The sequence below is a fragment of the Ictidomys tridecemlineatus genome, chromosome 3 (genome assembly GCF_052094955.1).
Source record: "Ictidomys tridecemlineatus isolate mIctTri1 chromosome 3, mIctTri1.hap1, whole genome shotgun sequence".
NCBI classification, from domain to species: domain Eukaryota; kingdom Metazoa; phylum Chordata; class Mammalia; order Rodentia; family Sciuridae; genus Ictidomys; species Ictidomys tridecemlineatus.
In genome coordinates, this window is record NC_135479.1 from 144,577,003 (window position 1) to 144,595,902 (window position 18,900).

An 18,900-nucleotide genomic window follows, 5' to 3' on the forward strand; every position below is an offset into this window, starting at 1 on the left:
CTTTAATTTAAAAAGGTAAAAATAATTTAATGCACATAATTTCAATTGAAGAAGAAAGACATGATTTTTATCAATCAATTTTTAAAAATACATTTGGTATTTATATAGAACTGCTTATACATATCATTATTAAGCAAAATCAGTAAATTCCAGGCCTTTCTCTAAAAACAAATCTTTTCCATGTTTGTATTTTTAAAATTGAGAAAAAACTGTTTAATCTGTTTTGTCTTGCAGTGTATTCCCTTCAGTCATTGAACACGTCACTGCAAAATCAATTGCAGGAGTCACTGAAGAGTCAGGAATTACTACAGAGTAAAAATGAAGAGCTCTTAAAAGTGATTGAAAATCAGAAAGATGAAAACAAAAAATTTGCTAGTATATTTAAAGACAAAGAGCAAACACTTCTTGAAAATAAACAGCAATTTGACATTGAGATAACAAGAATAAAAATTGGTATGTATTTAGGCTATTGTTATAGTCAGATTTTTTAGAAAGAAATGAGAAACTGAAACTTTTGTTGTTTTAGAATTGGAGGAAGCCTTGGTCAATGTGAAAAATTCCCGGTTTAAGTTAGAAACTACTGAAAAGGAAAATCAGATATTGGGAATAACACTGCGTCAGCGTGATGCTGAAGTGACTCGGCTGAGAGAATTAACCAGGTAAAATTGCCTTTCTTTAATTAACCTAGGCCTCTTATTTGATGTATTATAAACTTAAAAATAATGTCAAACCTGCCCTGTTTTCCTTATCATTTTCTCTTATTTTTTCAATTTTTTTTTGCTAATTTCTAATTTTTTCTTCCTGTTCCAATTATGGTAGTTTAGAAATTCCAAACCTGGGCAAATGCTGTTTTAGACTCTGTAAGTCTAGGTAATGAGCTCTGATGAGAGGCTAACAATCTGTATAGCAAAGTGGTAAGCTCCCTGGCTGTGAAGCCAAAGACCTGAATGAAATCTCAGTTCTGCCACATATTAGTTGATGACTTTGAGCTCATTGTTTAAACTTTCTCACCCTCTCTTATAAAGTAGGGACATAGATAGGGTTGGGAGAAACTCAGCAACAATTCATGAAAAGCAGTTAGCATGGTAAGCCCTTATGCCATATGATCTTGGGTAACTCATTTATACTCTTTGAGCTTCATTTTCTTCATTTTGACAATAAAATGAGGACTTTGTCAGTGGCTCCTAAGATCCTTCATTTCCTAGCAGATAAATAAAATTACTAAATTTTCATAAAGTTTTCTTTTGAGACATTTGCTAACATTAGATTTTTAACTGTTTAAAGTCCCAGAAGAGAGGTTATTTTAGGCCAGAAAATCATCAGGTATGACCATGTCTTTGAATGATCCTAGAAATTTATATTTCCAAATATAAGATAATTTTGAATATAAAACAGTATGTATTGTATTCCCAATTAACAGATCCACTTTGAATTATAAACTTTTAGAAAAATAGATTAAATAGTAATGTATGCATATACGTATGTATGTGCATACACATGTATAGTCTTAATATTTGAATTTTTAAACTTCTAAAATTTATAATCTGTTAATACAGAAATACTGCTTTTTTCCTACATTTATTTCATAGGATAATTTCATTAAAGCTTTTTTTTAAAAAAATATTTTTTAGTTGTCAATGGACGTTTATTTTATTTATTTATATGTGGTGCCGAGAATCCAACCCACTGCCTCACACATGGTAGGCACTCTACCACTGAGCCATAACCCCAGCCCCTCATTAAAGCTTATTCATTTATTTATTTGGTTGTGGCTGGACGCAACATCTTTATTTATTTATTTATTTATTTATTTATAATGTATTTTTAGTTGTAGGCAGACACGATACTTTTATTTTATTTAGTTATTTTTACATGGCACTGAGGATCGTACCCAGAGCCTCACATGTGCCAGGCGAGCATTCTACCAGAGCCAACCCCAGCCCTCATTAAAGATTTTAATAGTTGGAAAAACAAAAGACATTTCTTGTGTCTATGTGGAATTATAATTCATTAGGCCCTGGCCAGTTTTCTAAATGCTAGCCTATACAATTTTCCTTCAAAGTAAAGTAAGAAATTAATGAAGTACATTGATATTTTTCAAAGTCTTCTCTTTCCCATATATGTTATTTTGATTTGTCTTCATTTATGGAGGGAACTTTTAATATCTGCATTTTCACAGATGGGAAAACCAAGGGCCTGCAAATTAAAGTATTAATTGAAATTTAATAAGCTGGGATTTGAACATTTTATTTCTCTTTTATATATGGCTTGGTTTTAGCTAAAATAGTATACATTTTCTGGTAACAACTCTATGCCTAATTTAATCTAAGTAATCCTTAGTATTTTTTACCTGAGAGATAAATGGATAATGGATGGATTTATTTACTTATTCATCAAACATTTTTTACATATTCCAAATATATGTGTGAAACACACTTAAAATATTTAATTATTTCAGTTGTTAAATATTCATGTCATCAAGCAAAAAGCTTTTTCTAGTGATTTAAATAAATATAAAGGGGAGATACATTTTTTTAAGGATAAATTTGACTAAATACTATTCAACATGTGTAGCTCATTTACCTAGAAAATTGATAATAAGCCAGATGAGGTGGTGCATGCCTGTAATCCCGTGACTATGGAGGCTTAGACATGAGGATTAAAAGTTAAAGACCAGTCTTAGCAACTTAGTGAAACCATAGCAACTTTATGAGATTCTGTCTCAAAGAATACAAAGGGCTGTCCATGAGGCTCAGTGATTAAATGTCCCAGGGTTCAATGCCTGGTACCAAAAAGAAAAACAAGACAAACAAACAAACAAACAAAAAATTGATAATAGAAAAATCAGAACAGTCTTTCAGAGTAATAGTGTAATTATTCTAGAAAGTCATATAAATGGAAGCCCAAAGAAATTAAGGAGCTTACCTGACTTTACCAGATAGTTGGTTCCTAAACTGGGTCCTGAGCCAATTTCAAATTGGAACAAATTCTCTAAGTAAAAATGAGCAATTATGAGGGATTCTTTGATCTTTAGAAGATACACTTGTATTTGCTTATTCTTTCAAAATAACTTGTAGTCTGCTTTTCCCAATGTTCATTAGGAATGGTTTAGGGTTTGTTTGTAATTGGAGCCTTTCTTTTCTTCACATTTATCCTAACATGGAAGTATAGGAACTGAAAAACTAATTAATTCTTAGAAACTATCTGCCTTTGGAGAAGATAATATCTAAACTATTTTTTTCTCATTTTCTTAAGACTAAAGAATTTTCCTGTCATTTTTTCCCCCCAATTTCTGTTAAGCACCTCTTCTTTTTATACTGGGCATAAATCCTACATCATGACTACTAGTTCACCCATTAAGTAAGAGTAACTGCCATCTAAATAATTATAAAATATGGTGGGCAGGCTTAGCATAGTATGTCACATAGGCATTAGTACCACTCCTCCATTCTTCTGAAGATTAATAGTTGTAAAATGCCATGTATACACATTAATGTCAATTTTTGCTTTGTCTTTTAAATTTAAAAACAAAAATAGTCTTTGAGCTTAAGTGTATCTAAATTCATCCACGCTGGGGATATATAGTACGTTTGGGAACACCTATGTTATTTCATCAACTAATAACATTTCTCTGACTGGGCTTCTGTGTCCATTTTGATCTTCAAGGTAAAGTAGCATCATATGACAATACAGGTGAATTTGCATGATTATCTACCCAGTCCCTCTTCCCTGTAGTGATGCACCTTCTCAGCTAGGTGTTGGGTTTTTTGGGTGTGTTTTAAATAACACTTTATCTATCTCTAACTAGAAAAGAGGAGTTTAAAAGTTTTTAAAATGCAAAGTTATGAAAGGAGATGGAAACATTAATCAACCTGATTTGATTAGTATATTTTATGCATATTATAATATCATACTGTATAATATAAATATTATTACATAATAGTTAAAATTTAAAAAAAATTAATTTAAAAAAATTTTCAAGACATTAATTACCTTGATTTGATCATATATATTGTATACATGTATCAAGTGATCACATTATGACCTATAAATTTGTACAATTAAAATAATTGAAAAAGATTTTATCAATTTTTCTGAATCTTTTTCGCAGATATTTGGAGGGGACTTATGAGATTGAAAGGTGCACATACAATGTCTAAACAAATATCTTAAACCATCTCTCTTTGCCACTTTCAGTGATTTTGAAATACAACTTTATCACTTTTTTTTCAGTTTTTACTATAGCACATGTTATAAAACTGTTAAAATTTGAGAAAAATTAATGTTTTCAGTAAGTAGAACATATTTTAATAGCTTCAAAGAACAGTTTTAGAAGTGCTGATAATTAATTTTAAAAATTACATTTCTTGATATGAAGAAGATGTGCCAGTTTTCTGAGCATTAAAAATCAATATGCTTAGCCACGCATGGTGGTGCTGTTATCCCAGCTACTTAGGAGGCTGAGACAGGAGGATTGCAACAGATTAAGGCTAATCTGGGACCCTGTCTCAAAATAAAATTTAACAAGAGCTAAGGAAGTATTTGTTCAGTGGCAGAGTGCTTGTCTAGCATGCATAAAAGGCCATGGGTTCAGTCCCCAGTACTATAAAAATGAGCTGCTTATAAAAGCTGCCTTTAAAAGTTTTACATATTCTCGTATGTTTATGGAGATTTTCCCTTTAATTTCTGAGGCAAAGGGATGGGGTTGTGGCTCAGTGGTAAGAGCACTTGCCTAGCATGCATGGGGTACTGGGTTCGATCCTCAGCATCATATAAATAAATAAAATTAATAAAATGAAGGTATTATGTCCATCTACAACTAAAAATTAAAAATAGTTTTAATTTCAGAAGCAATGGAGGAGTCTTATTTTTTTAATGCATCAGAAGTTTAGTGACTGCTATTAATTTCCAGAGATAAACTTTTATTGATGTTATTATGTCATCCTTTCTTTCTCTTTATCCCTGATTTTGTCCACAGCAAAGGTGACACTTTTGTTAAGTTCTGGAAAGAAATGTCAATTGAAATATTTCTTTGCTTAAGCTAGACCCAGAAAGTAAAAGGCTTAGTATTTTCTCTAATATACAGAAACTAGTTCAAAATAAGGGGTTAGGGTCGTAGGGATCCTATCAAATTACAAAGGTCAGTGGAATAGAGAAAGGGGATTGAGGGGGAGGGAGGAAGGATGGGATAAGGAAAGAACAGTGGAACGAATCTGACCTAACTTTCCTAAATACATATAAATATACCACAGTGAATCTTACCTTTACATATATCCACAAGGCACTAATTATAGCTCATTAATTTCTCTTTAATTAATATTTCAATTGACAAGTCATAATTGTATGTATTTATTTCATACAGTGTGATGTCTCACTATATGTGGAATAGTTAGTTCAAATCTGGTTATCTATCTTGTGATAGAATTCAAAGACTTATTCCTCCTGTCAAAACTGGAACTTTCCCATCTCCTTACTTCTCTACCCCCCCAAACTCTCCCACTCCACCAGCCTCTGGTAACCACCATTCTATTCTTTATCATGATTTCAACCATTTTTTTAAATGTAGTTCATTTTGTTTTACCATGCTGGAATTTGAATTTAGGGTCTTACAAGTGACGGTCAGTTTTTTCTACTACTGAGTTATATCCCCAGTCCACCTTCAACATTTTTAGATTCCACATGTATGTAAAATCATTGATCTTTGTCCATCTATGCTATGCTTTATTAGCATAAAGTCCTCCAGTTTCATCCATGTTGTCACAAATGACACAATTTCCTTCTTTTTGAAGTCTGAATGCCATTCATTGTGTTTATATCCACATTTTCTTTATCCATTCATCAGTTGATAGATACTTGGTTGATTCCATATCTTGGCTGTGCTGCAGTGATCATAGGAGTACAGGTAATCTTTTAGATATGTTGATTCAGTTATTTCGGGTATATACCCAGAAGTGAGATTGCTAGATTATATGGTAGTTCTACTTTAGATTTTTAAGGAACCTCCATACCATTTCCCATAATGGCTATACTAATTTACATTCCCACCAGCAGTGTGTAGAGGGCTCCCTTCTTATCTTTTTGATAATAGCCATACTAACAGGTATGAATTGATAGTTCATTTTAGTTTAAATTTGCATTGCCCTAATGATTAGTGATATTGAACATTTTTTCTTGAACCTGTTGGCTGTTCATATGCTTTCTTTTGAGAAATATCTCTTCAGGTCCTTTGTCTATTTTTTAACTGAGTTGAGGTTTTTGTTGTTGTCATTGTTGTGTTTGACGTATTTGAAATGTCTACTTCTTATCAGACATGGTTTGCAAACATTTTCTCCTCTTCTGGGATTTCTCTTCACCCTTGTTAACTGTTTATTATGAAGTAAACATTTGTCTATTTTGTGTTTATTACCCATGCTCTGAAGGTCATATCCCTCAGAATTGCCCAGACCAATGACATGAAGCTTTTTACCTAATTTTTTTCTGGTAGTTCTACAGTTTAGGCGAAAGGGGATGTCTTATGTGATGTAAGTCTTTAACTCATTTTGATTTGATTTATGTATGTGAGATGGCTTAATTTCATTCTTTTGTTTGTGGATATCCAGTTTTCCCCAAACCATTTGTTGAAGAAACTCCTTTTATCATTGAATGATCTTGACAATCAACTGGTTATAAATCTGTGGGCTTATTTCTGGCTTTCTATCTTGTTCCATTGATAGATATGTCTGTTTTTATGGGAAGTGCCATGCTTGTCTTGCTTGTAGTAGCTTTATAATTTATTTTGAAATTCAGGACTTTAATGCCTCAGCTTTGTTTTGTTTTTGTTTTTCTTTTGTTCCAGATTTCTTTGGTTATTTTTGTGGTTTCATATGAATTTTAGGATTTTTTTTCTATCTCTTTGAAAAATGATATTGGAATTATGATAGGACTGTACTGAATCTATAGACCACTTAGGGTAGTATGGTCATTTAACTATTAATTCTTCCAGTTTATGAGCATGGGCTATCTTTATATTTATTTGTATTTTCTTAAGTTTCATCATTATTCTATAGTTTTTATTAAACAGGTCTTTCATCTCCTTGGTAAAATTCACTCCAAAGTATTTTGGATATTTTGCTTACTATTGTAAGCAAGATTGTCTTCTTAATTTCTCTTTTTGGATAGTTTGTTATTAGTGTGTAGAATGGCTATCAAGAAGTTGGGTGCAGGGCTGGGGATATGGCTCAAGCGGTAGCATGCTCGCCTGGCATGCATTCGGCCTGAGTTCAATCCTCAGCACCACATACAAAAACAAAGATGTTGTGTCTGCTGAAAACTAAAAATAAATATTGAAAAAATACTCTCTCTCTCTCTCTCTCTCAAAAAAAAAACGAAGAAGAAGAAGAAGAAGTTGGGTGCAATGGTTTATACCTGCAATCCTGGCAATTTGAGAGGCTAAGGCAGAAGGATTCCAATCTTGAGGTCAGCTTCAGAAACTTAGGGAGATTGTCAACAAATTAGCAGGACACTATCTTAAATTAAAAAATAAAAAAGATTAGGGATATAGCTCAGAGGTAAAGTGCCCCTGGGTCCAATCCCCGGTACCAAAAAAGAGGGGGAAATGCTGTCAATATTGATATTTGTAAATTGTTTTTGTGTTCTGCAATTTTCCTGGATTTTTTTTCTATCATTTTAACAGTTTTTTTGGTGAAGTCTTTATATGTAAGTCCATATTGTCAGCATTTCCTTTGTATTAGGATATCTTTTACAGAGTCCTTATTTTATAGTGGTTCAACTCATGATTTTTTACTTTTCATGAGTTTACCAGGGTATTAAATGCATTTTCAGCCACATATAATGATGCATGCCTGTAATCCCAGTGGCTTGGGAGGCTGAAGCTGGAGAATTGCAAGTTCAAAGCCAGCCTCAGCAACTTAGCGAGGCCCTAAGCAACTTAGTAAGAGACCGTATTGTTGAATAAAAAATAACAAGAGCTGGGGATGTGGCTCAGTGGTTAAGCACCCCTGGATTGAATTCCTCGTACCAAATGAAAGTGCGTTTTCAACTTATGATAGATAGGTTTATCAGGATGTAACCCCATCATAAAGTCAAGAAGCATTTATATTTCTTTCTCTTACCTAATTGCTCTGGCTAGGGCTTCCAGTACTATTTTGTGGTGAAAGTAGGCATCCTGGTTTTAGAAGAAAACTTTACAACTTTTCTCCATTGAGTATGATATTAACTGTGGGCTTGTCATATACGGGTTATATGAATTTTATTAGGTTAAGATACTTTCCTTCTGTACCTAATCTGTGAAGATTTTTTTCTTTGAAAGGATGTTGAATTCTGTCACATACTTTTTCTTTATTAGTTGAGATAATCATGGTTTTTATTCTTCATTTTTTAATGTAGTATATCACATTTATTGATTTGCATATGTTGAATTATCCTTATATCCCAGGGATAAGTCTATTTGATAATGGTGAATGATTCTTTTCGTGTATTGTTGAATTTGATTTGCTAGTATTATGTTGAGGATTTTGCCATCCATGTTCATCAGGGATACTGGCATGTAATTTTCTTTTCTTGCAGTGTCCTTGTCTGGCTTTGCTATCAAGATAATATTAGTCTTTTAAAATGAGTTTGGAAAAATTTCCTCCACTTTGAGTTTTTGAAAGAATTTGAGAAGGATTGGTATTAGGATTAGTACTTCTTTAAGTATTTTAAGTTTGGTGTAATTCAGCTGTGAAATCATCTGGTCTTAGGCTTTCTTTGATGGGAGCCTTTTTATTACAGATTCAGTCTCTTGTTATTGATCTATTCGGATTTTCTGTTTTGCTTGATTTGCTCTTGGTAGGTGTGTCTAGGAATTTATTTATTCTAGGTTATCAATTTGTGGTGTAACTGTTCTTAGTAGTTATGATCATTTTTATTTTTGTGGTATCAATTGTAATGTCTTCTCTTTCATTTCAGATTTTGAGTTTTTTCTTTCTTCCTGGTAAATCTAACTAAGAGTTTGCCTACTATCTTTATAAAAAAACAACTTAGTTTCATTGATTTTTTTCTATTATTTTTCTAGTCTCTATTTTAATTATTTCTTCTCTGATTTTTGTCCTTTTCTTATATCTGCTATCTTTAGGCTTAGTGAGTTCCTTTTTTTTCTAGTCATTTGAATAGAAGATTATTTGAGCTCATTCTTCTTATATCTTCTTTTCCTCTATGAACTGCTTTTGCTGAATACTGTAAGTTTGGGCATATAGTGTTTTCATTTTGTCTCAGAATATTTTTTTTATTTCCCTTTTGATTCTTTTTTGACCTACTGGTTGTTCAGGAACATTTTGCTTAATTTCCACATTTCTGAATTTTCTAAAATTTCTCCTATTATTCATTTCTAGTTTTATTTGCAATCAGAAAAGGTACTTGATAAGATTTTATTTCTTAAAAGATTTTATTTCTTTTAAATTTGTTGAGAACTTTTTTGTATCCTACCATATGATCTAAGGTGGAGAATGTTCCATTTTGCTAGAGAAGAATATGTATTCTCTGCTGTTTGTTAGAATGTTTTGCATAGCTCCTTTTGGTTTGGTCTGTAGTGTAATTCAACTCTTAATATTTTCATATTAATTTTCCATCTAGATAATTGTCCCTTGTTGAAAGAGGGGTATTAACATCCTCTAGTATTATTGCATTGCGGTCTGTCTCTTCAAATTAATAACTGCTTTATATATTTAGGTGGTCTTATATTGGGTGTTTATATATTTACAATTGTTATGTCCTTTTGATGAGTTGATTCATTGTTATATAGTGACCTTCCTCGTCTCTTTTTTTACTTAATTCTATTTTGTCTCATATGATTATAGCTGCCTCTGCTCTATTTTGTTTTCCATTTTCCCATTTGTATAAAATATTTTTTACCATTCTTTACTTTTAGTCTTTGTGTTGTCCTTACTGGCAAATGAGTCTCTTGTAGTATTTTTCATTTGTTTTATCCATTCAACCTATGCCTTTTGATTAAAAAATGTAATTGATACATATGGACATATAATAGCCATTCTGTAATTTCTTTTCTGGTAGTTTTTAGATTCTTTCTTTTCTCTCTTCCTGTTTTCCTTGGCATTTGATGATTTTCTGAATTGGTATGGTTTGAATCCTTTCTTTTTATGTTTTGTATAACTACCGTAGAGGTTTGTTTTGTGGTTACATAAAACATGAGGCTTACATAAAATATCTTATAGTTATAAAAGGCTGTTTTAAACTGATAGTAACTTAGCTTCATACAAACAGAAACTACAGTTTTACTCCCTGCCCCTTATGATTTTGATGTCAATGTTTACATCTTTTTGTAATATATAATATTTTTGTAATACAAAATATAACCACTTGTTGTAGCTTTAGCTGTTTTGCATAGTTTTGTCTTTTTAACCTTTATATTAGAGATAAAATTGCTTTACACACTACCATTTCATTACTCTAGAGTATTCTGAATCTGGTTATGTTTTAATCATTGAATTTTGTATTTTCAGTGGCCTTTCATTTTAGCTTTAAAAACTGCCTTTAGTAGTTATTCCTGTAAGCCTGGCCTAGTGATAAACTCTTTTAGCTTTTGTTTGTTTGGGAAGTTTTTTATTCTCATATCTGAATAACACCTTTGCTAAGTAAAGTATTCTTGGTTAGCAATTTTTTTTTCAGTTCTTTGAGTATGCTACTCCATTTTTTCTCTCCTGGTCCATAGGGATTTTGCTGAGAAATTCACTAATAGCTTTATCAGCGCTCCCTTGTATGATATGTTTGTTAGCTCTTGCTTCTTTCAGAATTCTTTGTCTTTGATTTTGACCAAATCTCTGGGTTGAATTGATTTGAAACCTCTGAGTTTCCTATTCTTGGATTTTGATATCTTTCCGCAGATAGGGGAAAATTTCAGCCATCATTTCCTTATGCAGAACTCAGAGTTTGGTTATGGTCACTCCTCTACTACTTAGCTGTTCTTCACAGTATGTGTGGATGCACATTTGCCTCCAGGCTTGGAAAAGCCTTAATCAGAGCACCAGGTCTGTGTGGGATTATAAGTCAGGCACTGGGGTTGGATAGGGCTAGATGGCCTCCTCATGGATATGGGTGTACTGGGTGGATACACTTTCCTTTTGGCCTAGGAAAGTTGTATGCAGAACTGTCATGTTGGGAAGGTTCATCACTATTAGCTCTGGTTGGATGGCACCAGATGCTCTTCTCACAGGTATGCTGAGACTTGAATTTATCTTCTGGCCTGGGGAAGCCTGAAGCAGAACACTGATGCTGGAATGGGAAGCCGAATATCTACGTCCAGCTTGTTTACCACTATAGAAACCATGGACCCAGGGCATTCCTCTCTGTGTGACTGTGTACCAGCTTGAAGGAGGGGTAACATGGTCAGAGTGAAACAGTTCCTCCAACCCTTCAAACTTTCCCTTTTATAGGGGAAAAAAAAAATCATTCATTCTATATCCAGAGATACAGAATGGTATAGAGATTTCCTTTTAGTATTTTATGTCTACATGTGTTAACTACTGATTTTTATAAAGATGGTATTAAATCCACTTTATTTATGGCCTCCTCTTTTAAACTTATCTTTATATAATGTACTTTTTCCCATCAATAAATATTCTTTACAACATGACTATAAAATAGCTGTTATGTGGGCTGGGGTTGTTGCTCAGAGGTAGAGTGTGCACCTGGCACGTGTGAGGCACTGGATTCGATCCTCAGTACCACATAAAAATAAGTAAAGGTATTATGTGCAACTACAACTAAAAAAAAAAAATAACTGTTATGCTGTTATCCATAATTTACTTAAATCAAACAGACAAATATACATATTTTTTCTATTGTAAATATCTTTTTAAAGTTTATATCCATCAATTTTCTATTATTAGTATCTTTATAACTGTCTTTGAGTACAATCTCTTTGTATATAGCAGCACTAGGATGAATTCCTGGAAGTTCAAGTTTGTGGGTCACAGGATATAGTATATTCTGAGGTTGGTGGTGCACACCTGTAATCCCTGCTACTGTGGACACTGAGGCAGGAGGATCTCAAGTTTGAGGCCAGCATTGACAACTTAGTGAGACCCTGCTCAAAACAAAATGTAAAAAGTACTATGAACGGACGTCAGTGGTAGAGTGCTTGCATGCAGGAGGCCCTGGGTTCATTCCCTAGGACTATTCTTGTTTTACTATGTTCAATAAACAAAGAAACGGGAAAAAAATAAATCACATTTAAAATTTGAGTTTATCTCATTGAAACTTTTTAAAGTTTGAGGCCAAGGATGTAGTGCTTGCCTAGCAATTTGTGGAAAAAACAAAAGTAGAACTTTTAAGACATGCTTATTGACTAGTTATATATATATATATATATATTTTTTTTTTTTTGTTCATTACCTGTGATATCCTTTGTATCTATCTTTTCTCTGTTTATCTTTTTCTCATTGATTTTTTTTTTGGAGGGGGGAGGATGATGGGTACCAGGGATTGATTGAACCTGGGACACTCAACCACTGAGCTACATCCCCAGCCCTGTTTTGTATTTTATTTAGAGACAGGGTCTCACTGAGTTGCTTAGCACCTCGCTATTGCTGAGGCTGGCTTTATACTTGTGATCCTCCTGTCTCAGCCTCCCGAGCCACTGGGATTATAGGCATGCATCACTGTGCCTGGCTTCTCATTGATATTTAAGATCATATGATTCAATTCATATAGACGAAAGGCTTTAAAATGGTTTTAATAGGACTACAAATAAAAGCTGTCATCAAATGAGATGAGCACACATTTAGACTGAAACTGTGCTAAGCACTTTACTCATATTTTATTATTTAATCGTATTTATTTGTAATTCTAAAGTAAGTATCTACATTTTACAGTTGAGGAAATTGAAATTCAGAAAGGCTAAGTGACTTGCCCAAGATCACAGCTAATGATAGCAATAGGATTTGGCCCCATTTCTTTTTAGCTTCTAAGCCTGGGTGGTTTTTCTTATATCACTCTTTTCCAATAACTAGCTGTTGCTTATCCCTAATTATGACGTAATTATCTCTATCCATCTGTTTATTCCTGTATTGTTCTAATATTATCCTGAGTGTATCTCTTGAATGGAAGATTTTCTTTTTTTCCCTTAACCTCGGGGTGCTTTCCAACTGAAATACATCTCCAGCCCTCTAAGTTTTATGGAAGTGGAAGGGTCTCTCTAAGTTGCCCAGAATGACCTTGAATTTCAGGTCGTCCTACTTACTTTAGCTTCCTGAGCAGCTGAGATTGTAGATGTGAACCACCATGCCCAGCAAGGAAAATAATTTTTAACAGAATACATAGCAAATGAGTATTTTATTTTCCATTTTGCTTTATATCTTAGCCTACTTATATTATGATGGTTTTATACTCAAAGATTTATTTGCAGTGTTGCTCAGGAATAAGGCATTTCTATATCTTAAGAGAGAAAAAAATTCTGAGCCTTTATTTTTAGATATAATTAGATTTGATGCAAATCAAGATCTTTCATCCTTTGTTATTTTAATATACTCTTGCCAGAGCATATTCTGTAATTTTTGTCTTTTAGTTTTCATAGTAAGAACCAGACCCTTGTCTCAAGTCCTTCTTTTTAAAGATGAAGGTATGTATATATGAATGAAACAGATAGAAAAAATAATTACTTTACTAAATTCTTCTTGACAGAACTTTACAGAACAGTATGGCAAAGCTGCTCTCAGATCTTAGTATGGACACTGCTTGCTGCAAGCCTGGAAATAACCTTACCAAATCAATTCTGAACATTTATGATAAACAGCTTCAACAGGACCCAGTCCCTCCCCACACTTCCATTATGAGCTACCTAAATAAGTTAGAAACAAATCACATTTTTACACATTTGGAGCCAGTTTCTGCAATTAAAAATGAAAAAACCATAGAAAAAAACCCCTATGAAAATGTTTTGCCCTCCAAAGTCCCTCCACATAGTGATATTGGGGGCATGGAGAGAGTATTAGCACCTGAGATTCTTTCTACCCTTTCAAAACAGGATTCTGATGCTGAGTGTGAAACCATGACTTTAATAGAAGATGAATGTAATTTAGATAGCACAATTTATATTCCTTTTGCTAGAAGCCCTTCTAAGAAGAACCTACCACTTTCTAAGAGAGTATCCCCCCAGCCACAGATAAGTGTTGCTACAAGACAACTAGTCAGCGATAGTGCACTTATCTCTGAAACAGAAAATAAACTGTGTGTACCTGTAGTTTGTTCTTCAAAAAATGAAACAGAAGATGCACCTGAAAAACTTTCCAGAACAACCGACACGGAAGACAAACAGCTCCTCAAGAAAATAAAGGAGGCAATTGGTAAGATCCCTGTTGCTGCTGAGGATCCAGAGGAACAAGCTGCATGTCCTGGCCTGTCAGCTTGTCACAGCACCAATGTTCAAGTGAAAAGCAATGTTGTCTGTGATGGCAGCTTTTTAAATTCTGACTTGATGTCAGACTGGAGTATCTCTTCTTTTTCAACGTTTACGTCTCGTGATGAACAAGACTTCAGAAATGGCCTAGCAGCGTTGGATGCCAACATAGCTAGGCTCCAGAAGTCCTTACGGACAGGTCTTCTAGAGAAATGAATTCAAAAGCAAATTGATTGAGTACTTTCTCTTTTTAAGATTAGAACTTGGCTATATCGAAGGTATATTTTAAATTTCTGTAGAAAAATAACTTTATATTGTTAATTATGTATAAAATAATAAATTTTATGTATAAAAACTTACCGTTGGAATATTTTGACACTTGGGAATTTATAAAAAGTCATCTTAAGAAATTAAAAATTGCCAAGACAATACTAGGAAAGTATTTAATTTAGTACTTATCAATTAGAGTTCTTTTACTAGTATTTAACTGTGGGGTTAAAGGTTCAAGTTAAAGGATTTTTTTGGTTGTTCCTTAAAGCATAATGGGAAGAAAGTCTCTGGGGGCAATTATTACATTTAAACTAGAATTTCTTTTCTGTTTTAGGATAGCTCTGTGTTTCTTAATGACATTGTGTTTTTGTATGGAATGTTCTGTACTACAGGCCAGTGCTCTTGGTGAGATGTATAAACATTTCTTTTACAAGAAATATTGCCAGTTAATGCCACTTTGTAAAATATATATATATATATATATATAAAGTTATTTGTAAAAAAAAACATTGATAATATTCTCAATTAACATGGTTTCTAAAAATTCTTTGAATTTTTTTTCCTGAATGCGTGTTTTAAGGCCTTTAAAAAATAAAGTCAGATTGACAAAGCTGACAGCTAAGTTTTACTTTTGAAAAAAAAATTGTTTTAAACAAAAAAGAAATATTTGGGTTTTTTATCCTTACTCTCTTTAAACATAATGAAATTTGTAAATCTTGGTTGTCATTCTGCCTTTCTGGGCCAGTTTTTTCCCAGGATTTAACTGATAACATTCACTGTTCTATAAATATGAACTAACCTGGTTTCTCTACTTTTCTGTACTAGAACTTCTTAACTGTCCAGTGTCAGCTTCCTCCATGTAAGCAGCACACCTTTACCCTTAGAAAGCTGAGTCTTAAGTTGTCACAAACACTCAGTACAAGTCATCTGCTTAGTACAATTATGTTTAGCACTTGGACAGCCTTTAGAATGAAAGAGTGTTTATTGGTCCCAGGGTCTCTTCATAGTAGCATTTTAGATGTTAGTGTTACAACCTCTGAAGGACCCCACTAGACTCTGATATGTCCAGATAAGAGATTTTTTCTTTTACAGAGAGAGATTTTTGGAGTCTAAAAATAGTAAATGAGTTCTAAACTATATTCACAGAATTGTTCACTAGCATTTTAAGTGTTCTATCTTCCAGCTTTCATAAGTTAATTTATTAATTTCTTATTTGGTAGTAATAGGCCACAATTCTTCATTATGTAAATTCAGAAACACAAAATAATGATGCAAGGAAGAAAGTTGTGTCATCTTTCTACTCCCAAGTTTTAATAGTTACTCATATGCAGAAGCAGATTTTAAGAGTGTTTTATGTTAATTCTGAGGATATAACGGGAAAATAAAGTGTTTCTCCTATTATTTGTTTACAACATAGATCACTTCTGTGATTCTAAAATGTGTGCGGAATTATAGCTCTAATCCAGTTCAGTTCTGACACTGTGTGAAGATAAAAGCAAAAGACTGATAGACTGAGGACTCGGTTCCACCAGACTGCCCTTCACCTTAGACGCCAGTCACAAGTCCAGGCCTCTAGAAGTTCTGACCAACTAGCTATGAATTGGAATTCCTGGAACCCCTTCCTTAGACTTGATCATTTTTAAAAAAATAACTCATAGAGCTCAGAAAAATACATATACTCATTATAAATTATATTTGAAAGGATAGAAGTAAATAGCCAGCTGAAGGTATACCTAGGGCAATATCTGGATGGGCCTTGACTGCAGGAACTTCTGTCCCCATGGAGTTGGAGTGTACCATCATCCTCAAGCACAGGTAGGAGTTCTTGCTTACCTTCCTGTAAGCCTCCATGTGTTCAGCTGTTCAGAAGCTCTCAGTCTTATCCTTCTGAGGCTTTACTGAAACCTCTTTGTGTGTGATTGAAGGGTGTAGAACTGTGGTTGGACAAAAAGGATATGGTATAATGTTAATAGACTGAGTGGGGAAATGCAGCAAAGTCCGTCTGTTCAGATTCTTCTTGGCCTGTCTATAGTATTTCTGCCTCCTGGGTATGAGGCAGGACTGAAATGGGAGTCTTATGATCTGCTTACTAACCGACAAGGTAGGTGAGAGAATTTTTTTAATGGCCATCTCCAAGACAGTTGTGGGCGAAGATTACAGTATATTTTATGACATGCCTTGGGGAGGAAATTCCAGTTTCTGTGGTCCTGACTTGGGGAAGAAAAGGAGCAGGAATGTGCCAGTTACTATCATGATAGACTCTTGAAATACACTCTGAACAGGACAGGCATTCTCTGTCCTCAAAGGTGTTCCATCGCAGTGGGATACAAAGGAGTGTAAAGTGATAAATGCTGTGAAGAAAACTAAAGTAGATCAAGGGTGCAAAGAGTGACAGAATTGGCTTAAGTTTTAATTACTAGTATAAGGGCCTCTTTACAAAAATTATGTTTAGTAGTTCAGAATTTAAGTGTCCTATTAGGTAAAGCTAGGTTCTATTTGTGAGCTAACACCTTAATGATTTTTCCAATCTATTTCTAGTCAGAATTGCTTAAGCAAATGGGTTCTAAGGCCATATAGCACAACGTAAAAACACTGCAGCAAAGCCCATGTCTTTTCTCAATGTTTTTAATACGCCGCTGGTAAAGAAGCACACAATTTTATTTAAACCGGTTGGCCTGAGATGGACCTGGCAGAGAATTACCAGAGATGGTAAAGTAGAGATTTCTGAAGTTGAGTTTCAAAAGGACTTTAGAAGCCATGTATCTCATTTTCATAGCCAAAGAAGGAATTACTCTATGACATCAACTACTGGTAAGACTTCAAGTACATCACCTGTATTCTTTTTGTCTATACTATTCTTTTGTCCAGGCTTTTCCTGACTTTTTTTTTTTGTACCAGAGATTGAACCTGGGGAACTTAGCCACTGAGCCACATCCCCAGCCCTTTTTATACTTTAAATTTAGACTTCTCTGAGTTGCTTAGGGCCTTGCTAATTTGCTGAGGCTCACTTTGAACTAACAATCTTCCTGCCTCAGCCTCCCAAACTGCTGGGATTATAGGCACACACTATGTGCCTGACTTCTGATAATTCTTAATTGTTCCTCCAACTCTAGGTACTCTAGTACGTATCAGGCTTTCTTACTCTACATGCTTCATGAGGGCAAAGACCAGGGTTTATTCATGTTACCTCATGATGCTTGGTGACTATCAGACAGTAGGTACTTAATAACTACTGTCCAGCTTAACCAAATCCCTGACAAAGGGGCCTCTGGGCATCACTTGATTTTTTTTCTTGGTGTTAACTTCCTGCAGCAGTTTGTTTACTGCTTTATCATTAGCCTCCTTTTATTCTGACTTCTATTGTTTATTATTTCTGAAGCAAAATTCGTTTAACAAACATTTACACATTGGTGCTGTAGAGAAGCCACAGATTTTTAAATGGTTGGGCGCGGGGGAATAGAACAACAACAAAAAAATCTAACCATGTCACTAAGTGCAGAGAATTACATCCCACCAGCCTTCCTCACCAATTTAAGGGAGGAGTAAATGTAGGCAGAATATTTGAAAGCTGTGTGCCCTGTACAGTCTGTGACTTAAGACAACATTGAGAAATCCAAAACCATCCTGCTTATCCTTTTCTTCTATTAGTTTGATGACTCATAATATTTATATCCAGCACTGATCAATGAACTCTGCCATCTGATCAAACAGAGTACAGTTAGTATCGTTTTCTATAATCTTGTTATAGATGTTTAAAAATGGCTCTCTTGGCTGTCGTATTATCCTACAGATCATATTAGAACAGTGCTTGGTTTCCAGATGATGTTCACATTGTTATTCGTATTGATGAGTGGCATCATGTTAGGGGCAGCTCAGGGAGTCCAGGTCCTATCCAAGTAAATGTGAGCTATTTCCTCAAGGCCTAGATTCTGATCAAATAATTAGTAAACTATCCCTAACAAAAGGACTCACATTTTACCCCAAACTCACTGTACTTATTCTCCTTGAAGCCAGGTCTGCTCCTAAGGCCATAATAATGGAAATATAAAAGGTAAAATGGAACAGTTACTAATAGGGCATTATGTAAAATTGTGGATGTGTAACCGACGTGATTCTGCAATCTGCATTTGGGGTAAAAATTGGGAGTTCAAAACCCACTTCAATCTAATGTATGAAATATGATATGTCAAGAGCTTTGTAGTGTTGTGAACAATCAATAAAAAAAAAAGCGTAAAATGGAA

General features: G+C 34.0%; 1 protein-coding gene across 2 annotated transcripts in view; it reads left to right on the plus strand.

Annotated features, from left to right (window-relative positions):
• Positions 1–18,900, plus strand: part of Ccdc14 (coiled-coil domain containing 14) — a 61,419-nt gene extending 42,519 nt beyond the window's left edge. For both annotated transcript variants that reach the window (XM_005338881.4, XM_078044098.1), the window contains 3 exons: positions 235–453; positions 527–659; positions 13,675–18,900. In XM_005338881.4, coding sequence (XP_005338938.3) covers positions 235–453; positions 527–659; positions 13,675–14,605 — 1,283 coding nt within the window. In that variant the 3' untranslated portion in view covers positions 14,606–18,900. The remainder of the gene's footprint in view (positions 1–234; positions 454–526; positions 660–13,674) is intronic.